At 41.6% G+C, this 24,226-nt stretch overlaps 1 protein-coding gene across 5 annotated transcripts in view; it reads right to left on the bottom strand.

Moving 5' to 3' along the window:
• Window positions 1–24,226, bottom strand: part of Lpp (LIM domain containing preferred translocation partner in lipoma) — a 589,358-nt gene that overhangs the window by 374,839 nt on the left and 190,293 nt on the right. For 4 of the 5 annotated variants that reach the window (XM_060370146.1, XM_060370150.1, XM_060370149.1 and 1 more), the window contains one exon: window positions 13,551–13,752. The exons of the other annotated variant lie outside the window; for it this stretch is intronic. In XM_060370146.1, the coding sequence (XP_060226129.1) occupies window positions 13,551–13,743 (193 nt within the window). In that variant the 5' untranslated portion in view covers window positions 13,744–13,752. The remainder of the gene's footprint in view (window positions 1–13,550; window positions 13,753–24,226) is intronic. 5 annotated transcript variants of the gene reach the window in all.

The following is a 24,226-nucleotide window of genomic DNA, read 5'->3' as shown; positions in this document are numbered from 1 at the left end:
AAACACCTTACTAACAGGCGATCATTATTTATTCCTAAGTCGTACCTGAAGGGTGTTTCCACATCTTGGCCATTGTCCTAGTTAAGGTCACTGTTGCTGGTATGAAACACCATGACCAAAAGAAACTTGGGGAGGAAAGGGTTTGTTTGGCTTATACTTCCATATCAGTGTTCATCAGAAAGGAAGCGGGGACTGGAACTTAACAGGGCAGGAACACGGAAACAGGAGCTGATGCCAGGTCATACAGGAGTGCTGCTTACTGGCTTTCTCAGGCTGCCTTCATAAAGAACCAAGGACCATAAGCCCAGGGATAAAGTTCCCAACAATCACTCACTAAATAAGAAAATGCCCTCCTACAGCTGGATCTAATGGAAGCATCTGCTCAACTGAGGTTCCCTTCTTTCAGATGACCCTTATATATATCAAGTTAACACAATACTGGCCAGCACACCTATGCTCTATACTCTGTGTGGTGGAAAACACTGAGCTGAGGCTCTCTCTGCAACAGCCAGGTCGAAGAACTAATTCTAGCATTGCCTCACCTCAAAATGTCCCTCCCCATCCTACGGTGTCTTGTTGTTTGTTATTCCTCTCTTGAAGATTTGTAACTGTTAAGTAGAAGAGAGGTCACAGCGATAAGGTCTGGGAAACAACTGCTGAGATCTGGGTGTTCCGGTTTGGTATCAACTTCTTTTTGGAAAGGCAGCTTTAAGTAATAACCAAACTCATGGCCAGAAATCCTGAACCTTCCGAAACTTTCTAGACCAGCCTGCCATGTGCAGCTTTGTAAAAAGAAAGTTTTTAACACATAATGCCCATCCCAAATTATAATACGTGACTATATTAGAAACGACAGAGAGTACCAAGTCTTGATAACTGCTTTGATTTTGCTGTTGTTATCTGGTTTTGGTGTGAGGACTGGATACTCCAGGACACTGCCCGTGATACTCAGATAGTCTACAACTGAGTAGATGGAGCCCAGCAATAAGACACATTCCAGCTCTTCAACTAATTCTAGCTAGAGAACCAGAGTAGACATTGAGATGCCCTGTAACACAATACTGACCAAGAGTTTATAGACTTTAAGCCCATCGGTAAAAGTATGAAAAGGATCACTGTACAGCATTTTCTGTGTTAGTGAGCTTATCAACGAAAAACACTATTGCAACAAGACTGGTTATCATAAAGTATTTCAAGTTTAAGATGTACACCCAGAGAAAGGCTAGGACTATCCAACTGGACAAAGATGAAGAAAAGTAAGTACTCTTTGTTTTGACATTACAGAGACCATCATTTTATCTAGCTCTACATGAAATAATTGTGTTGAATAACTGGTACACTTTAGGTAAAATACCCATTCCTTCTTTCTTTTTTAGCCAGAAATTTTGCCCATTCATTCCTCCAAAACTGGACTTAGCTTAATTGAGATGTTAGCAAGTTTCAATGGGACTTTGGAAATGGACAGCCTAGTGAAGTCAGGAGAAAAGCTCTGGCTTTGATCATTCAACACAGTTGTAGCAAGGTAAAAGAACAAAAAGCATGTGAATAAAACTCTCAAAGGCCTCATTGAAAGTCTATGACTTCAGGTAGCACAATATTAACAACAACAACAAAAAAAACAATGGCCTATTTTTAATATGTGAGACTGTTTTTGAGAACTACTGTGCCATTGAACCTTGAGTTTTGTGCCTACTACACCCTCTTCACTCTTCGGTGAATAGTAAAGATCGTTCCCAAGATACCCTATGACGAAAGAGAATAGCAAAAGTTGTGAAAGGTAAAGTCTACCTCTAACCTTCAGAGACCCAGAGGAAGAGAAAGATAAATGGGGAACAGAAAGGAAAAGGCATTGGCTAAGTCCATAGCGAACACTCGGATCAGCCCTGAGAGAAAGATGAGGAAGTCCTTGTTCTCAGCATCTACAGCAAACCACCAGGCTCTCTCACTTCCCTTGCCCACAGAGACGCCTTTTGTCAGTGAAGGAAGAAGTAGTTTCATAAACAATGATCAGAAGAAGATACAAGGGTGGGGTAGGAGAGGAACGAGAACATGGCAAACTGATTTTTGACTAAAATATCAACATCAAGCGTTAAGAGGACAAGGAAGGGTTTCTTCCTTCAATGTCACTAGACCATTTTATGAAACAATCAAGTCATAAAAAATATCAGCTGTGTTGATTAAGTAAAATCTTTGTCCTAGGATACGAAAGGCTTAAGGAGATTCAGAGTGTCAAACGCAACCCGGACAGTAAACTTTCAAAATATGAAAGTACCTTGAGAGCCACCCAAGAAAACTGGGCAGAAGAGCAAAGGGGGTTTCTACAGTTATTAACTGCCCTGTTGCCACTAGTATCATTATGTAACAGTAGCATATGGGGAACATTAAGCAGTGTGTTTTCCAAAGCTTCTCTGGCCAAGTGGGTGAGGCAATGGCCTCCTTGAATCAAAACCTATCGCTCCTTAAGGCATGCATAGCAGCCTTGATTAAACACAGCAGCAGGCTCCAGTTGAGGGGACAATTCTTCTCTTTTGAGGGGAGGTAGAACAGAGTAATTGCCAGATGTTTGCAATTTTAGCTATAAAAAGATGGCTGCTTTCCATTCCTGAGTGTGTTGGATCTTTTTTTTTCTTTCTACCCAAGCTATTGTGGTTCACTTAAATAGGCCACTGCACTGATGAATCATCATTCAAAACTGCAATAATGGAAGCAGGGAAAAAAATATGGCATTTTAAATTCCCATGTAAGAGGAATAAATTAAAATGTACAGGTACTAGTTTTGTGCTAAGCAACAAAAAAAATCAGGCGATCGCTGAAGATGTTCCTTTGAGTCAGAATTACTGTGTGTGGGTCTTCCCTTGACTACTCCCTACAGTCAGAGCTTGGTGGAAAGGCCCCACCAGCTAGCCTCAGTCTGCCCACCTCTGAAGTGGGGGTAAGCATCCCCTCAGGGCCTCATTCTCAGCAGGCAGTCTCTGTGCAGATCCAGTCCCATCCTGCCTCCTGCAGACAGGCACAGCTCAGGGTTAAGTGTGCAAATCTTTTTCAAGTGAAAAAGCAAGAAAAAAAAATACATGACTATGTATAAAAGTCACCTCTCATTATGAAGTTCCCCCACTAGCACCAAATACTGTGAACTAAGTACAGGGTGGGGAGAGGAAAATGGAAACCTAGTTATTATTTAGGCAATCGTGCTATAACTGGCTTGCAGGGTAGTGACCACTTGCTCAGGGCATCCTGTCTAAGTGCCTGAGGAACCGGGGACACACGTGGACCGAGTGTGGCATAACTACTGGAGACTGGCTAGATCTCATCACAACTGAGAACATTCCACAACAGAGGTACTGACCTGCCATACTGCAAGGAGAAACCAAACCCAAGCCAACTTGCAAGTGCCGGGCACCAAGCAAGCAGCCTGTGAGAAAAAGATGATACAAAAGATTCACTTTAAGTTACCAGGATGGCTTATGCTGTAGCCGTTGTGATCTAAAACATGCAGAGGGGAATTACGGAATAGGAGTCCCAGGGTGGCATTTGTGCTTTATTTTTAATAACGGCAACACTGTTGATGGCACCTTCCACTGACTTACCACTTCTGCACACGAGACGCAGTGCTGAGTCTCACTCCACAGAGGGCACATCGCTGGATGAGATGCGTGCATCTGCACTTCACAACCACTTTGGATACTCAAGCCCAGTTCCCAGGGAGTTAAAGCGTGAAGGCAGAACTGGAACACAGAACTATCTGTCTCAATCGGGTCCACACACCAAGCAACAGCCAGCCCCAAAGCTGTTCTCTCTCTGCTGGCCCTTCAGTAGTCTGTACGCAAGAAAACTCGTCATTTTCTCATAGTTAACACCTAAAATGATTTTCTGAGGCTTTATACTAAATCTTTATATTCTTGGAAAAATGGATGTTTTGAGATATCAATCTTCTCACAAAAATGAAAACTAGTTATTAACTACTTATTAAGTAATGGATTAACTTATATAGCCTTGTTTAAAAAAAAAAAATCACAGGAGAGGTGGGCTGTGATGGTCCATGGCTTTAATCACAGAACTTGGAACACAGAGGTGGGCAAATGTCTGTGTGTTTAAAGTCAGCCTGCTCTACATAGTGAGTTCCAGGCCAGACAGATATACACAGTAAGACACAGTCACAAAAAGAATTAAAAAAAAAAAGGCATTAAATAGATCTGAACCGGAATCAATAGTGGAATGGTTATTAATACGATTTCAAGTCATGAAGACGTAAAATCTCCATAAAACATACTATATTGGGCAACACTTCCAGGAACAAGACATACTACCGGGAGGTTTCTTGTACAGACAATAATCTTTAAGGCGGAAGCACTTCATGAAACTCAAATCAGTACCGTCAAAATGAACAGGTCAATATCAAATAATGACAGGTTAAAATGTCATTTTCATTTTGTTCTAACGTCGTTAAAACTCCCAGTGTCACCTAAGAAACTTAAGCAAGATGACAGAACTCGCCTGATTAGCGAACACTTCAAGGTGATATTCCCAAGGTTTGCTGCGATAATGTCCCTTTGGTAGTAACTGCAGATTACTATGGCCGGTGGACATTGCCAGGCCTCATTCACATCAATATTGTTGGCTTTCAAGTAGCTCTCGGTAATAATCATTGTAGGTAGGAGCAGTGATAAGTGTTCTTTATTTTAATAAACTGTCACTATCAATAATGTAGAATTTGGTGTAAGAAAAAGAAACTCCCTTGAAATGACAGACAAAGATTCAAATCACAGTTCTGCCCTGGGTGACTGTGTTCTTCATGCGTGCAGCAACTCAACTGTCAGCAAGAGGCAGTATCTTTTGCAGCAGAGCTAGGCAGGTACAAGCAAAATATAAACGGACTTCAAATGCAGGAAACACCACACATCAAATAAAAAGATTTACATCCTGTATATATTATTCATAAGAGAAACTTTTTGGTAAGAGTCAACATCAGTAGATAGGGTTGGAATAAAGGTCTCAGCGATAGAACACTTATCTAGCATGTGTGATTATGATACACTGGCTTGTGTAAATTACTAGTATAAGGCAGTACTAACATTTGGTTGCATGTGGCTTCTACACTATTAGTTTCACTGTGGGTACCCTGAATCTCAAGTTCCTCACTTGTCAATAAGAACAATGATAATGTAAGGGTAATAATAAAGTTATAGGGCACTGTGAAAATTAAACTAGGCAAGTGAGATGGTGAGATATGGATCTGCATTTGTATACAGAATCTTTAGAGTAGTAGCAAATATTCTGAAAGAAAACCCTTCCCTTCTTTCCTCAGAATCATCCCCAAGTCTTTGGATAACTACGAAAGCAAGGAAGAACAATAGAGTTTAAGTTGGATCGTATTTCACAGTCCATACGGTGTATGTTTGCAAAGGTCAAAGTCTGTCTTCAGTTTCAGGGAAATCAACGGAGAACGGCTCCCCTTTTATCATGTATACACACAGAAACATTTCGTGATGAGGTACCAGAGATGACGCCAGGACTGCCAATACTGCTGGCTAGCACCACACCAGAAACTGCTGCAGCTGACGCAGGGTCACGGGCCGCTCTTCTTCCTGCCTTTGCTCTGTTGTTGCTCAACTTCACGGAGATGTTCCTCAAGGTAAGCATAGAGACTAATGGAAAACCGGGGTCTACCCAACAGTGAACTCACCCCAGTTTCAGTGCAGAGATACCCCTAGGAGTCCTCCTGTACTTCTGAGGAAAAGAACTCACAGAGAGCTGTACCCTCTGCTTCTGTGTTTACTGGTCCTGTAGACTTACATACCTTCCTGTCTGGCGAAGCCTGAACTCCTTCTCCAAGATGTAAATCAAATAGATCTCGCTGTAAAACATTCCCCAGTGTCGCTGTAAGGGATCCTTCAAATTCTTTCATGACACTGAATTTACATAATGTGACCTTCTGAATGTGATATTGGAAATGGACGACAGACCATCTAACCTTCTTGAATACAGCAACACACAGAAAGTGTGATGGCCCGGAAGTCAGGGAGAATGCTGACGGGGAAAAGTGCGGGGAGCCTCAGGGTACTCCATCCCTGGGATATGTCCTCCTCTGCCCCAGGTTCTATTCTCAGCAGCCCAGGCTATGAGAAATTTTAGGGAAGGATGACAAAAATACCATACACTGAATATTTTTACAGCTCCTTCGGTCAATCATTATTGTAGGCCATGGTTTTTCTATATAGTCTATTTGCCCAAAGGCTCAGGTGTCGAATTTTTTATAGTAGCCATAATGAATCCATTTATAGATGATTTACATAGACTTGCCATGACCCAAAATCAGCTGAGATTTTAGACATCACTACAAGAAGTTAACAAAATAGCAAAAAATCTGGAATACAGAAAGTTGAGTATTACCAAGCCATCTTTGAGGAAGCAATATTATATCCTGAGGTTTTAAGCTTTTGGCTTTTGTATCCTAAGCAGAGTTCTTTGAAACAATGTTATGTAAAAGCCTGAGAGAGAGAGTTCAGATGGAGAGGTACAGCATTAGGAAGAATGATTTGGGTCCTAAATGAATGCTCACAGGGGAACGGATGCTCAAAATTTCAAAAGCTACGGTCCTTATTCTGAGGAAAGCAGTAGGACACACACTCTAACATCAGAACACTGGGCCTGGGTGGTACTGAAAGAAACTCATGATGAAAATGTTTTGGTTGAATATTGCCTGGGAATACTACTTATACACAAATTAAATAGGACATGATTTTTTTTTCCTTTGGTCTTTCAACTTTCTGGAAGACTAGATACTACTGAAAACTAAATGTAACAGTGACCATAAAATATACAACTTATGTAAGATAGCACTCTATGAAGTCACGTATTTCTTTAACTCACAATTGTTAAAAGTTTTACTGCAAAAAAAAAAAAATACAGACTAATAGAAATTTTCGAAAATAGAATAAAATCTAAGGAATATTTTACTCAGGTCTTCCCCTGGCACCATGGCATGCAGCTACTGTGAGTCATCCAAACCAGATCCTGAGAGTCTGCACCAGCACTGCGTGACTCTCTTTCCATCCCAGCATTGGCCTTACACCTATCAGCATGTGTGTGTATAGATCTGTGCAGCGTGATGCAGGATTAGACACAGGCAACTACCAAAATTCTGCCACACAAGAAGACTTCTTCTGCGTTCTTTTAGCATGAACACCCATACTCTGCCTATCTCTGGCCACTGGCAATCACTCATCTCCTGGGCTTTCTCACCTCAGAAGTGTCTGTGGATAGAGTCATCTAATGTGGAATTGTCTCCATCAGCATGGCTTTTGCTTCCTCTGTCTGTCGACTGTCTAAGTCCTCGGTGGGGTGCTCTAAGTTTTTACTCGTAGAGAAAGAAATTTAGCTATTCAAATTGAAAACACACCAACAGAAGCACACGTGTAGATACTGGAGAACGGAGACAAATACAGACAAATACCTCCCATACAAATCCGTATTAATCACTGTTTTTCAAACTGTGCAAGAACTGGGAATCTATCACCTTATTACAAATTCATCTCAACATTAATTAGGCTGACAGGCTACAAAATGAATGAGAATTCTGTCACCAATTCCATGAGCATCTCCCTGTGCTAAAACATCTAATCTGCTCTGTTCATGGGCATCCGTTCTCAGGGTGGCTTCCAAACCAGGCGTCACGAGTGCATCTATGATGCACACTTATGATAATCACGGGAGAAATCCCTCGTGTCCGAGGCACAGCTTTATAATACTCAACAAGCCACTCAGGGCTCTCTGAGCCTCCAAAACCCGGATAATAACTCTGGCCTGCACGCAACACTCAATCACACTGCAGAGCATCCCTGGACCACTCCTGTGCATTTTCTGTGACGACATCTAAGGATCAAATCTTGTCACATAGAAAATGAAATACTTTATAAGGTTAAGTTTTAGGATTCTGCCTGCCTGAAGCTATAATTTTTTTTCTGTTTATAATATTTAGGCAGTTTGATTTTTAACACTATAATCTTAGTAACACCGATATTTACGAAGGCCGTTAATAATAATGTAAATTGAAATAGTAAACATTTGTCATTACCCCAGTTTGTAATTCAGAATTACTAGCAATAATATTGTTAAGATTATAACTATACTTGTAATAGAAATACTATTTCATAACTTATCCAGGTTTCTGAGTATTAGTGACAATAACTCATGCCTATTATAAAGGAAAATCCATTTTCTCTGCAGACTCCATATTGCTATCATTCCTTCAGCCCCTAGAAGAGTGTCTACCACAAAACCTGTTTTATGAACCTGAATGTTGAGCATACAGTGACAGTTCCCTGAGGTTATGAAGCACTCTGCCTTTCAAAGAATTCCATACTTACCATTGTACTTGACCTTGAAAGTCTTAAAGATGGTATAACCAGCTACTTCCCTTTACCAGTAAAACAAGAATGAAGAAAAAGATTCTGCCCAAGGGCATGATAAAAACCACTACATGAGAGTAAATGCCTAGAGGCCAGCTGTTCTCCACTTTCCTGACACTGTGGTCCTCATGTTGTGGTGATCCCCAACCATGAAATTATTTGGTTGCTACTTCAAAAATGCACTTTTGCTACTATTATGGACCACAATATAAATATCTCATATGGAAGATATATGACATGTGACCCTCAAAGAGGCCATGATCCATGGGTTATGAACTGCTGACCTAGACAGACCACCCACCCAGAGTTGTGTCATGGAGGTAGGTAGCAGAGAGGGTTAGGGATGTGGTACGATCTGATAACATGCCACAAATTAAAAATTCCTTCTTCTTCAAGAAGATGTAAAGACCAAATTATCACAATTAGTATCTGATTCTTTAATGAAGAAACAGATGGTCCTCTTTGCCATTGAGAATCTGAAAATTACAAGCTCTGTCCTGCATTCCATAGCAACAGACAAGGCTGAGACCCTTATATTGACCCTGACAAAGGCCATGCCAGTCAAGCACAGGCTCGGGGGAGTTAATGATATTTTAGTGAATGTTGAAGGTCCTCCGAGCACGCTCTGAAATATAACCAAAATAGAATGCATTGCAACTTCTTGACTATGGTTCCTGATGAGTTAATAGGATTGGCAAGCAAATAAAAAGATGTGTGCTACTTGTAGCTCTAAAGTCACATACAAGATTACCTTACATGAAGAGCAATGAGCCTCTAGAGAGAGCACAGCACTCTATGAATCTAAATATTAAGATAGCATTGTGCTCTAGCACCACTTCTTCAGGTTGAGATGCAGTGCAGTTGGTAGGGTGCTTACCAAGCACTTAGATAAAATTTCCACAGACATCAAGAAAGAAGGGCTAGACAAAACAATTTTGAAACTCTTCTTGTTTCTAATACTCAAAAGTCCATATTAGTGAGTATAAAACAGCCCAACTATAAACACAGGAAAGAAATAACTATGGACACATTTATCCCAAGGAAACCCAATTCATAAGGTTATCAAGGTCTTTTGTCACTAACTATGTCATATTTAACAGTGTTCTCTAAAACTATTTCCACTACATGGAATGGATACAATAGCATCAGATAACAGCACAGAAGAATGGAGAAGAAAACATTCTATCTGCATTCACCTCACCTCAACTGCTTTGCCTTCATAGACTTGGGACAAGCAATAAAAGCAGAGGAACTGTTTATGATACAGAAGTAATATATTTAAAAATCGTTTGTGGAATGCTTCAATCTTTGAATTTAATTTCAAACAAATATCATAAAATATTAAAATACCAAAATTATGTGAAAGTCAAGGTTGTCTAGCTAAATAGTTAATGGGCATAATACTTTGGAAAAGTCAAAATCAGACACTGAAGAGATGACTCAGGGGATAAGAGCTACTCTTCCAGAGGTCCTGGGTTCGATTCCCAGCAGCAACACAGCATCTCACAGTTGTTTATAACTTCAGTTCTACGGGATCTGAGGGCTTCTTTTGTCCTTTACAGGCACTGCACACACGTGATGCACAGACACACATGCAGGCAAAAACTCAAACGTTTGAAATAAAATAAATGTTCTTTAAAAGTTAAAAAATCTTATGATAAGTAGGAGTGTGGCTATGAAGAAGCACCTCCTTTATTTCACAGTGTGTGTGTATGTGTGTGTACGCATACAGACGTACACATGAGCATTTGCATGCACACATGTATGCATCCATCCAATAGGTAGAGAGCTATATGCTCAGTCCTCTTACATTCTTTAATAAGCTCTTTTATTTTCGGTGGACTAGCAATCAGTAAAATGGAAATAACATCTGTTCTGTCTGCCTGAGAAAGCAACAGTAAAACTTATCTTTGGAAATTTTAAAACAAAACAAAGAAATACAAGTGGTGAGTAAAATATAAAGGACTGAGCCAATATAAAAGGTTCTAGCACAAGACCTCCTACAATCAGTGCACTGCAGATTCACTTGTCAAATAAAAAAACAGATAAGTTTGTAAATGCAAATATTATGGAAAGATAAATCTACAAGACAAGATAATTCCAACTTCACAAACTCATCAACCATGGAGAAACATAGACAGATGGACAGACAAAAAACAGAATAACCTCAAAACCATCTCAGATAAACAATACCTTAGAAAGTTCAGGTACTTCACTACCTATAGAGAACAGAAAGAAAACTTTTCTGCACCATCAAAGTTTGAGGTTTCATGGTGCTGGTTCTGCTTTAGTGTTTTCTTAGTCGTTCTTAAAGTAGAAGCCAGATGACAGGATAAACAATACTAGAAGGTGACACTTGAAGAACCAGAAGAAAATTGTGTTCTTTCATTGCCCTTGGAAAAAAAGCATAATGCATTCCAAAGAACTTTGCAAAAAATACATGTACATGAAACAATATGCATTTGTAACACACACAGCACACAACACACACACACACAGCACCTCAAAGTTCAAAGCTGGACACAGCAGTTATTTGGGAAGGTAGGGGCATCTAAAATGGTTGAGAAAATACAAATTCTTTAAAAATTCTTGGGGAATCAAAGGGCCTAAGGCTTAAAAAAAAAATACACTGCCTGGGAAAAGGCGAACCCACTGTGTGTCCAAGCGCTCTAGACAAAGGTTATTAGCACAGTATTCTATAAAAGAAAATTATAACATATGGGTAGAGCATAAATATAAGCTGATGTGGAAAACATGTGGGTGCCTTTCTGCTTTCCCGGCCAGAAGGAAAAAGTAAGAAAGCAAACCCCGGAGATCACGGACAAAATGCTAATGTGAGAAACGCACGCACTAACTTGAAAGCAGCAGTGTTTGGACAACTCCTCAAATGAGAAGCTCCTGGAATGAGGAGAGGAGAAGAACGTAACTGACCTACGCAGCTTTACGGTTCACTTGGCCTAAGTACAACAGCCTTGGCATAGCACATCCCTAGACAGAACAGACACCCCCTCTCAGAATTTCAGTTTCTTCCTGGATGTGGGTGGGAGCTACTTCACCGGCTTGTATGAAAAAGACAATCAAATGGCGGCAGAAGAATGGAGCGTGTGGTACGGACACACGGTCAGTGAGTGGCGGGGGCCTAGCAGGAAGGACAGTAAGCGTAGCAGTGCTGCAGTGAGGTGACAGCATGTTTTCGGAGAAGAAGGGGAAGAACCTTCTGCTTCAGGTTGCACCAAACATTGCGGGGAAAGTGGTACAAGCAGGATCCCAACAAGGCAACAAACGCAACAGGGTGGGTCGCAAGAGACAAGTAGTTGCGAGCTGTGGTGAAGGTAATTCAGCTTACACCCTTGTAAATCAGTGAAAAATCAGGGCAGAGGCAGGTCCATCACAAGGCAGGGGCATGGCAAGCCGGGGCACAATTAGAGGCTTGCTTCACTATGCCTCGGGATGTTCAGAGTAAAGAGATACACGATTATATGTTTCTCCTCTCCTGATGGCCCCTGGATTTTCATGTACAAACTAACCTCTGGGCATATAATCAATTCCCATACCCACTAAAGCTTCCTCATGACCTTTTTTTCTGTTAAGCACTTTGTCTTTGTGCTCTTCCAATTAGTACAAAGTCCATTTGAATTCCCCAAATAGGAAAAGAACTAATGGTGCCCTTTAAATCACACAAAAGGAAAGGCTTAGAAAACCAACCAGGAAGCTAAGAAAACCAACCAGGAAGCCAACACATGGCTCTCCCTGCTCTTGAGCAAAGGTGAGCCCTGCAATCGCCAGAGGATAATGAGTCAGGGCAAACCAGCTTCACAAAGACCTCAGCAAACTGCAAAAGTACAGTCCCTTACAAGGGTGATGGTGCTTCGAGCCCAGGCACTGGGGTCAGGGAAACATGGACAGCTTGCACTTTTTCCAGAAAAGCATGCTCGTGTCTTGGCAATGCCTTTTGTATGGAAGGGACACACAGAGATCTCGGAAGATCCACAGCACTCAGAAAGTAGAGAGGCCTGGTCTTCCCATAGCCTTTAAGTCTGCAGTGTCCTTATACAAGCCAGACATCTGTGCCACGTTTCTGACAGGGGCCCCACAGCACTCGTAGGCCAATGGAGCAGGTAAACTGTTGGACTAGTGGGGTGGTTCCTGGGAAGTGGGAAAGACTTGGAGGAAACCAGAAGGAAGAGGCAACACCGCAGGGTATAACATAACGCCCTGCAATGCTGCTACAACACAAACACAGACGTATCTAAGAGCACAGTGAAGAGGACTTTAGAGACAGATGGTCATTTTTCAAAGGTTAGGATGCGGCAGGGAAGAGAGAAAGACACTGAATCTCTGCAGAGCACGTCTTTGGTTCTCGGTTGCACACTATCCTATATGTTGCTTTTAAGTTACTGCTTTGTGGGCATGAAGGAGCTGGTGACGTTGACTGGTATAAACGCGGAGTCCCCTCTACCGCAGAGACTTTGAGGGTCAAGCACGCTAATGTGATGTCACGCACTGCATGCTCAGCTCGTGTAGACATTCAAAACCCACTTGATGTAACATGAATCCATTGCTACTAAAACGCCTGGGACTAAGGCTTACTCTGAGCCATCTGTGATTTCAACATACACGGGTGTCACCGACAGCTTTCTGGGGCAGAACCAGTGAGCGGCAACAGAGTTCCGGGGACTTTGCAGGGAATTTTGTCCTGTGGTTTTCTCTTTGGACCAATTATTGCTTGGTGACATTTTGTCACTTGTCTGCTGGCTACAGTGGGAATCCCTTGGCTGGTAGACACATCCCCACAGGATAGGTTAGCATGAGGATAAGCTACAGAAAGGCTCTGAGCTATACATGAAGAGGTCATGTCTCTATCTGTTTTATAGTCATAAATAGCAATAATAGAGATCCATCACTAGATATTTTCCTATCTTATTAATATATTCATTATTAATTATATTTAATATATAATAATAATTATTGATATATTTCATCTCTGTTTCTAGAAGGTCACTGCTGTGAACTATGATGGCTAATTAGAAATGGACAGTTCATGAACTGCAGTAAGTATACTGAGAATCCCCCTTCCGATACAACCGTCTGTGCAAATCACATCTTTTATTCTCATTCCCCACCCCAGTCACCACAACTTACCCTCTCCTCCCGCCTGCTTGTATGGGTTGTATTTTGGCTTTGGAGCAACAACCGGAGCAAACTTCTTGGGTGGTTGTTGTGTCGACACTGAAATACTGGGGGTCCCAAAAGAATGGGTGGTCTCCATCCGTGCAGGAACGTGGCCGAGAGGCTCACCAGTGCTTTTGGGTGGCAGCCAAGATGGGTGAGACATTGTTGAAATCTGCAGTTAGGAAAACGGAAAAAACAGACAACACTGTGTTCAGGGTGGCTGGAGGGGCCTATGCAAATGCGGCTGACCAAAGAGCTAGAGTGGGCAAAGGGGCCAAGGGAGGGCGCTTTGCACGCCCACTTCAGCTTAAATTTATCCAGTACGCATTAGAGAAATAGTAAATGTTTATTTTGTTAACAGATACAAGGCAGCACACTTTAAAATGCCTTCTGTACAAATCCGGCTCAGCCCCACCGCCAACCCTAAGAGGCCCCTGGAAGGTGGACACAGAGGCACTGGTTGCCAAAATGTCTGGAACAAATACTGACATTTATTGGAGAAAGAATATTCAACACCAGCAATGCGACGGTGACCCCACAAATCAAAAGAAATGGCCCGTTAACGGCTAACTAAGCTGGAAAATTGTGGAAAAGTTAGTTTAACTCCACTAGGGATAACCAGCCCAGCCCAGCCAGGGTTCTATCAGAGTGCCCACACTGTGGGAAGACAGTGCTGAGCTCTCAGTCAGGATATGCCAATCACTCCTCCAGGCAGCCTGCCTGCTGGGAAAGTGTCTCACAGACTTGTTGAAGAGGGCTCTCCAGGCCTGATTGCAAGAGCTCTCCTGCACAGGGAGGCCGGAAGGTGCCCTGCCCCCCACTCCTAGCCCCAAATCTACCTAGTAATTTATTAATTGAACTGAATTAATTAAGAGGGCTACATGATAACCTCCAGATGTCTATAATGACAAGGCACACAGGAAATGCAGGAACAAATGAAGGCCTCAGCATGTAGCACAGCAATCGAGAGAGAAGAAGGTGAGACACAGCATTGCCTACTATAAGGAATTCACACGTGCCCATGCCGTGGACAAGCAGGTGATCTGGAACGCTTCTGCTACATGGTCAAAATTATGGTTTAGAAATTCCAGGCCTCCTTAATTCACGGAGATTTTATGAAAAACAATAAAATAATACTGACAGCTTTACGGATATACCGTCAATTGCAATGAAACCTGGGGGAGGGGTCCATTCTTATGCAGTGACTTGAAAATTATAGATCATTTTATACAGACAGAAACAAGCGGTCTGTCAAAAGATAGGACTAAGAGATGGATAACAAAGGGGAAGAAACTGCTGAAGCCAATGGTGACACTGGCTTCCCCTGGCATCAGAACCCCTCTTTTGCTTTTTGTACCGTGTGTATGTGCATGGAGACATATACACTTGAGAACCGTGAGCCTATGAAAAGTCAGGAACCATATTTTAGATTCCATTATTAGCAATAAGCCATGCCACAAAACCAACAGGGAACAATAATCAATAAATGCCTGTTTTACTCAGAGTTTTTCAGTCTGGCCGAGCATTTGGAATCGTTTAAAGGGACTTAAGAACCAAAACTAAGCCTACTTCTATGGTTGAAGCAGCCAAAAAGTTTTTCTTTTTCTTATTAAGCCACTTGCTTAGGAAATTGGGTTATCAGCACCATCTTTACTTTCAAGGTGACTACTGTGAATATAAAACAGTAAATGAATGAAATCAAGGAAAGTTTCAAAGTTCTAACGCTCTACCCGTATTTGTAGTACAGATTTTAACTGTACCTACATAATGGGTTAATAGCATCACTGCGCCTTTGCTGTAAATCGAGAGTTTTTCCAAAACAAACTCTTTCCAGTCCAAGCTAATACAGTGTGTAATGGTCTCTGAAAAAAAGGTGAAAATCTGCAGAGCAATTCCATACCACTTACCAGCTACTGTATGTTGGGTTAACTAGTGATGCCACAGATATACTTGGATAAGTAACTTCAGGGACGCTATTAAGAGTAAAAAATGTAAGAATCTACATGAAAGCCATAGTCATCTCTGCCCCGCTTAGCCCTGCGAACTATCCTGATGATGTCTGCCTCCCCAAAGGAGGCACTTTGAGCCTGTCCTCCGGTGAGGGCCACATCTGTTTGGAGATGTGTCTTCTAGGTGGCAATAGTGCCCCCGTGTGAATTCGTGTGCTGCTGACCCCATCTTCATTCCATTTCCTTCCAATCCCTGGCTACCAAGCCCGCTGTTTTTACATAGCCCAAACTAGATGCCTACCTGTGAATGACTCCTCCTAAGGGGGAGTAGCAACACGGTCTTTTTAATGGATTGCTCTAGTACTTTTTTTCTAGGCATATACCCAAAATATGCTCAAGTATACAACAAGGACATTTGCTCAACCATGTTCATAGCAGCTTTATTTGTAATAGCCAGAATCTGGAAACAACCCAGACGTTCCCTCAACTGAGGAATGGATACAGAAATTGTGGTATACTTACACAATGGAATACTTTTTGCATACTAACATTAGCTTGCTAAAAAGCAATTGATCAAACTTCATACTTGCTCCAGTGACCTGGAATGTCCTGGCTGGTCTCACTGTCCTATTATAAGATAGAGACCATATGAAAATAGCTTCTGCAGGAGTGGTTAAATAACATACCTACCTCCCTGCAGTCACAACTGTCCAGAACCTCTACCTTCCTATTACCGGCCATCAGCACAGTTCCTTTGCCTCTCTTAACTTGGTATGTAACGAATCATGTTGATGGATTTCAAGATACTGAAACATCTCCTCAGTCCTAGAAAAAAAGCATCCTAAGTCACAATTGTAGTGTTTTGCTACACTAATGGGGAAATCAAACTTTTATTTATAATTTGGTCACTGTGCACTGATGTTCTCTTGGCCACTTCCCTTCTCATTCTCAGGCTTTCACTCAGAGGTTTTGAAGCCCAGTGCAGTCTCAATTAACTTAGTAATGACCGCACGATCTGATCTTTAAAGGTTTATCAAAACTCAGTGAAAATACTTCTAGATATGATACTTTATTTAATAAAAGATCCTAAACCTATTTCTAATACCTTTCAGGTATTAGATGAGGTGACAGCATTTATACCTTATAGAAAATTCATCTTCTCCTCATGATTTTAATCACTGTACCCATTCACACAAGCTACCACTCAGCTACAAATAATTTGTTATCCATAATGTATAACTTATGTCCTGGGAATTACTTCCAGCTAGCTCGTTAGAATGTAAGCCATGCATTGAATCCTTTGTTCAGGTTGTATACCTGCTCAGCAGCAGCCGCATCGTCCTGCTGTCACAGACTCGTCACACAATTGGCTGAGAGCACACGTCCTACAGTAAGCTCTCTAATATCTGAGAACAGAACTCCTTACCGTTGATAATGCCATGGTCTACTTCGTGATAAGAACTCAATAAAGTAGCTATTAATTTAAGGATCAAATAAACTTATATGCCTATCACCAGTTCTCTGGATGAATGAGATTCTCCTCCTTTATTCAAGAAGTCTAAAGTCTGGGGGAGTTCTATTTTCCTAAGTGTTATGAGGGGAGTAACACAGGAAAGATACTGAGAAATGCAAGGCTTGGTCAACAGGCTTGGAGAGGTGGCTCCAACCACGACATGAAGGCTGTGAGGTTCTGAAATATAACAGGAACAAGAACAATGTCAAGAATTAATAACACAGGGGCTGAGGAGATGGCTCAATGGGTAAAGCACTTGCTATGCGTATGTAAGGACCTGAGTTCAAATCCACAGACCACACATACAAGCTGGACACAGTTGTACACATTTGTGATCCCAGTGCTACTACAGTGAGATGAGTGATAGGGACAACAGCCTCCCCAGAAGATCTAAGTCAGCTAGCCCTCACAGAGCAAACCAATGAAACTGCCTCCAAAACAAGGTGAAAAATTAAGACTGACACCCGGGTTGTCCTCTGACCTAACCTAACACTCTCTCTCTCTCTCTCTCTCTCTCTCTCTCTCTCTCTCTCTCTCTCATTCAGATGGGGGATAGAAAGAGAGACAATAGAGGGGGAAAGAAAAAACGGTGGAAAGAAGGAGGAAGTGGAGAGAGAGAAATCAAAGCATATGTGAAGGACAGAGGAAATTAGTCTCTGCAAGATGAATACAAGAATGTGATAAATGCAATGGTATCTAAGCTTCAGTTAAATTAGAGTCACTTTTAACAAGAAAAGATGTGCATCTGCAAACTGAACATCTGTAAACATCGAAACAGCTCTTATGTTTTATGGCTGCTTACTTTCTCTAAACCTTAAACTTGCTTTTGATAAAAGGATTTGAGGAATGGATGGACTAGCAAATGCCTGTCAGGACCCCTTAGCTTCTCAGAGACAGGACCAGTGAAAACACGGAAATAGGCAGGGTAAGAGTGGCCTTTGCAGTCCCTCCTGACCTTGGTCTTACTTCCTCTGCCTTGAGGTAGGTTTCACTCTAGGCTTATAACCATCCTGAAAGGAAGAAGTGAAAGAGAGGATCCTCCCCACACTGAAAATGAAGCCAGAGCACCCACCAGAAGAGAGCAAACAACAGAAATGGCCCTGATCCCCGCAACATGCTGGCTGCTAAAGAGTTAGAGACACTGCCCTGTCCCTTCAGGGTCTGGGCTATATGTAAATCAAGTAGGAAGAACACACATGGTTGCACTGATTGCCTTCTCTGCATCTCCCTGTCACCTCTCCCCAGCTATTATACAGGAACAGCAAAGCCACAGACTGACAAGAAATAGCAGTGGTTTACTGAGGGCTGACTCTATGTGAAGCGATTATTGTGATGCCCACAGAGTCATCGCACCACTCTTCGGAAGTGCACTTTCATGACCCACATTTTAAAAATCAAGAACATAAGCCAGAGGCTATGTTTTTGAACATAAGCTCAGCAACAGAACACTTGGCTAGGATCTAGAAGGCCTTGAATTCAATCCCTAGTGCCCCTAGCCTCCCCAAAAGTAAAGCTCTAAAAGCTTGCACAAATTAATTAGAACATACACCCACCAATTTGGAAAGCTAACAAAGCTTCAATATGGATTCCTTTCTGCAGTCTTTGTCTTTCTGGAAAGAGGGGTTGGGGCTCTTAACCTCTCCACACCTACCTCTTGAAGCGTGGTGATTCTAATATATTCTTTTCTGTCAGATTCCACAATCACAGACTGATGAAGCCAAAATCCAACAGACCAAACTAATGAAAATCATGGAGAAGGCATTGACTCAAAAGAGCAAATTGACAACCAAGACACTTCCTGTATAGGAAAGAAAACTGAGGGCCACGGTAAAGTGAAAAAGCCTCTTCGTGAGTACATGAATGCCAGTTCTCTGGCGCTTGTGAACACAGAACCAACTGATATTTGATCAGATTTTTCTTTCTCTTCCCTCCAAATCAATATTCAACTCTATACGCATTTCTAAGATTACTGAAGAACAACAAACTGTTCTGTGGCATTATGCAACATCTGGTGCCATAAGTGTCAAATCGTGCCTTCTAAAAGTACCTCCAAACTGCGCACATCTGGAATCTTTCGGTGCGTGCTTCTGATTATTTACCTTGCGCTGGCGGGGCTGCCCGGGGTTCCGGTATGTGGCAAGCTCGCATTGTACCACTGAGCTATACCAACCCCTCCTCGGGCTCCTTCGTGCAGACGTTCTGACTCCGGGGTTGAGTGGCATCAAACATTCATATTAATCTCTGTTTCGCATTAGTCCCTCAGTAACTGCCTGGTCAGTGTGTGATGCTGAATAAACGGATGGTGTTAAGGCAGAGAACAGAAACTAACACCTACCAGCTTAATGGTGCAGGAACTGAGTGTCTGTGGCTCCAACATCAAAAGTTGATGGCAGCCTTCAGTTTAGCATTCAAGCCCATCACTAACAGGTTCTCTATTTGAACAATTGTTTAATGCTTAAATAAGACGTTCCTTTTTAAGCCATGAAGGTTTTTTTCCTTAACTGTTCTCTATGGGTAAAAGTCAGTGCCTTGCTAGAATTACCAAACTGCTGCCTTAAGAGTTTTACTGTTCTTGATCATACAAACAATGGATTTCATTATGATATTTTTATACACTTTATATATACTCTGAATATATTCAATCTGCCTGTTATTCTCTTGTCCTGCCTCCCTCAGTGCCCTTTCTCTTCCCAAATAGCTTCCTGCTTACTTTCAGATTTCTTTTTTTAATTCCACATACATGAAGAACATGGTATTTGTCCTTATGAATCTGAACTCTGTCCCTTAAACATGTATAACCTCTAGCTGTACGCGTTTGCCCTCAAATAAACTAACTTTGTTCTTCTTTGTAGCTGGATGAAGGCCTGCTGTATGTGCATTACATTTTCTTTTCCCATCTTTCCACAGGTAGCACAGAGGCAGATAACATCTCCTGGCTAAATGAACAGTGCCACAATGAATGTGAGTGGGTGGCTGTCTCTCTCTGCTGCACGCCGACCTAGAACGATTCAGGTCTACACCCAGGATCACAAGGCTGGATCATATGCAAATTCTGTAGTTTGGGGAGAGATTCTCACACTAGACTAATTTACATTTGAACCAAGGGTACACATGAGAAAGGATTCCCCCCTTTACCTGTACCTTTGCCAGCATTTGTCCTCTTTGTTTGATGATAGTAATTTTGACTTGTATAAGGGAATCTCAGTTCAAGTCATCCCTCCTTCCTTCTCCTTTGCAACTCCATCCATGCCGGGATCAGAACAAGGAACACTGTGCTTTCTGGGCAGACACTTTTCCAGCCAGCTCCTGCTTCCAGTCCTACCGTTATCATGATGTTGGGTGTGCTCCCATATGTAGGGTACAGCTATTCACCTTGCACTGCATGCCAATATTGGGCTGGAGGTTGTCCAACCTTCAAAGTTCAGAGCCAGCTTCCAAGCTTAGTTAAGACAGGAGCCTAGAATGCAACTTTTGCTCTCTGGGAGTTAATGTCCTTTTCTGAAGATGCTATAGTTGAGTTGGAAGGAGGGGATTCTAAAGATGAGTCTGTTCACGTGCTTTATGAATTTTGAAGAGACCCTGGCAGCAAAACTATTGAAAACCAAGTAAAGTTCAATCTGAAGATACCACATCATCTATAATTTTCCTCTCACCTCTTGAGAGGAAGCACAACTCTCTTTTTCCTTTTTCTTGTTGCCTGTTTTCCTACTTCTTTGACCCTCCTCATTGCGGGAGGGAGTCTTGGATTAATCTCAGTCATTACCAAGGTATCAATCAGAACTTACTATGAACAAGTAAATAAGCACTTCAGGCAAACATTTTCCAAATGGTGTAGGTAAGTCCCTACCAGTGTAATTACAAAGCAGATATGCTGCAGCATGCGCCGGGAGCGTGGGAAGGCAGCACTGAAGAGTGAGGCGGGCTGAAAATTACACACAATTGCTGGTGAAACGGCAAACTCAATCATGTTCTGAAGCATCAGGTGATACAGCAGGAAGGGAAAAAAGCAGGCCCTGCCACGGGCTGAAAATGTCATGTACTCACTTAACGTCTCTCCACAGACAGCTTTGGAAGGGTACTGGCTAAACGCCCCACTCCCTAGGTGGACAGCTGGCATTGCTTAGAAGGAGCAAGGAGAAAAACTCCACAGAAATGCCAACCCTTTATATAGGCTCTCTCAGAGACATGGGAAATACTAGAGACAGCCTTGTACTTAGACACAGAACATTCGGCCACAATCACTCACTCGGTCACGAACAGCCCTAGCACATCTTTTAACTTCAATATATCTCCTTATCTGTAAACTAAAATTACTTTTTTTTTCAAACTATGCTTCTGTCCAACTCTCATGTCCTATAGTTCCCCAAGAATATGTAGAAAGTCGTTTTAGAGGAAACTTAAAGTACTACAAATTCCAATCCCCTCCTCCCAAGCCCCAGTGAGGAGGTATTGAGTAAGGGGAAGAAGAATAAGAGTCAAAACAGATTCTTGACCACCATGGCACAAAGGTATTCATATGGAAAACAATGTGAGGATGTGCTAGCTGCTATTGGCAACACTGGGGCAAGAGAGGAAGGAAAAAACAAAAAACAAAAAGACAAAGACTGCATTTGAAAACCCCAAATGAACCAAGCAGGCAAGAGAGAGACAGGGAGAAGGAGAGAAGGGGGGGGAAGAGACAGAGAGACATTAGGCCCCACTGAGTAACTGTAAGTCACTGTCATCAAAAGGGAACCAGAATAGAGATAAGCCTTTATAATGCACCTTCCCTTCATATTCACAATATCACTGGAAGAAGAAACTGACAGGGAGACAACAGCACTGAACTCTAGGGCTCCACATGAGAGAGTAGGAGAGAGTAGACAAGGGCTAGCCCACCTTTTGTTGCCACGTTGTCTGAGAAGTCATGGGAAAAGAAAAGGCAGCTGACAACAGACAAGATAAGCTACAGAGAGTTGAGAGGTCAGTGAGAGTTCCTACACACACTGGGACCTAGCATATGTTTCTACTAATTGGAATATAACATGCAAAAGTCCCCACACATTTAGAGAAACTGAAGCTGCTTACCCAATTTAGCAGAGCAGTTAGAAGCTATCAGGGGCAGGGAGCAAACCCAAATGTTCTACCAGAAAAACAAACAAACCAAACAACAACAACAACAAAACCCACCACCTTGCAGTGGTTAAGTTTCACTAGGCATGTCAAGGACATTATTGTTTAGTGGATGACAACCAGGAAGACTGGATAAAAGACAACAGAAGCGGCCGTAGGAGTAAAGGATCTTCTAAAAGATTCAGTGCCTATATCATTGGTAATGATCACAGGAGAAGACAAAGGGCAACCCCACCTTCCACTCTAAATCACATGAAAACAGTATCTCAGTTTCCCCAGCTCTAAGACAATAGACAAATGGCTTTTATTTTTAATTCCCTCCCACGCCATTTTATAGTCTATGATGACACCTCACTTCTGTGTAGTACCTTATGCTTACATAAAAATGTGGTCCCAAGGAGGCTCCTTCTAAGTCTCTGATGCAAACCGCAAACTTTGTATGTATGCACAGCTAAAAGTGAGGGGCAAAGGAGAACCTGAGTTTGTCTGCACTCCGGAAATCTGCTTTAGAAGGTGGGAACACGAATGCTCGTACGATGCTGCATGCCTAATTCACAAATGTTTTGCCCTTCCAAAGGGATGAGAAAGTGATGAGGAGAAAAGTCAACAACATAATCTCTAATAAAGCTTAGGAGTCTCTTTAGTGGTTATCTGGAATCTCTCCTTTGAAACCTACCCATAAGTGCTCAGGTCTGTAATCTAAATAGCTGCCCGTTCGTCTGTGTTCCCTCAGCAGCATGTGCAAACTTGTATTCAACGCCATGCTCAGGCTATCTGTTTACAAGTCTGCTATACCCATTACATATGCCATGGAATTTTACTAGCACTTGAGGTGTATTTTAATTACTCTTAATTTTTTTAATACTTCTGTTTATATCCTAGCAAAAATAAGCCAAAAAAAAAGCCCACCTCACTAATGAACTGAAAGGATAGATTTTTATTTTTTTATTCTGAGAATGCTATCGATCTTCTTACGTGTGTCGACACCACATGTTTGTCTGTAGATCTGCATTTATTCACATGTAATTCCACAATCACTCACCAAAGCCTATCAATGTATCCCTTATTCGAACCATTGTGTACAAACTACCTTAAGTTTCTGAAGTAATCTTGATTACTCATATTTACTGGAATTAATATCACTGACATTAGCTGTGATAGTAAACTCTGTGGTATTCTGTAGCTCTACTTGTGATTTTAAGTTTCTGTTTTAAAAATGAAATACAAATGTAAGTATCTAAGTTAAGTTTTCAAATGGCCAGAAAATAGAACATGAAAGTGATGGCAAGGGTGATGGAAATTTTAAGCAAAGATTATAGGAGAACTTTAGGAGACAAGAAGAATTAACATGATGCATGTAATATGCTTCAAAATAATAATTTTTGATTAATTAAAAATCTAAATAGATTGTCACTCAGTGTATAAAGTGGTCAGAAGGCCATACAACCTTTTGATATGAATGTGTCACTAATCCAAGTTAGGAGAGGAAGGATACAGTTGTGATCATATACTTCCCAGTGAAGCAAGACTTTTCCTGAATGTTGGAAACTGTTCTACTTTTATTTCAAGTATTGTTTCGAAATAAGGCAAAATCCGATAAGGCACTTACCAATGGCAGCTGAGCAAAGATCAGCCTGGCTGTTTCAGCTCACTTTAGAATCACAACAATGAGGGCTAGTCCTCCTTAAATCTTTCTCCATGAGAGAACTGGTATTAAGCCTTCTGAATTAGCTTTTTCATCACTATGCTAAAAAACTAAAATGTATAAAAAAAATATTCAACTGGCTAAATATTCCAGGAAAATAACAGACTACACACACACATGACATAGAACTCCTTACATCTTAAGGCGCCTTTCAGGACTCAACCACATGGATGGCTATAAAGTTCTTCATAGCTGAAATGTGTACGACCACAAGGATCATGGATCCATCTCAACCTTTCCTCCGATAACCACAAATTCCCTAATGCACGGCACTCCTTCAAATACATAATTTAATTTATTCCCGTCTCAGCGTACATCTTTCTCTCAAATTTAGTCTGGTTCTTTCCTTTTTTTTTTTAAATGGTTA

The sequence above is a fragment of the Meriones unguiculatus genome, chromosome 17, assembly GCF_030254825.1.
Source record: "Meriones unguiculatus strain TT.TT164.6M chromosome 17, Bangor_MerUng_6.1, whole genome shotgun sequence".
NCBI classification, from domain to species: Eukaryota; Metazoa; Chordata; class Mammalia; order Rodentia; family Muridae; genus Meriones; species Meriones unguiculatus.
Note: the sequence above shows the minus strand (reverse complement) of the source record. Positions and strands in the feature narration are given on the sequence as shown.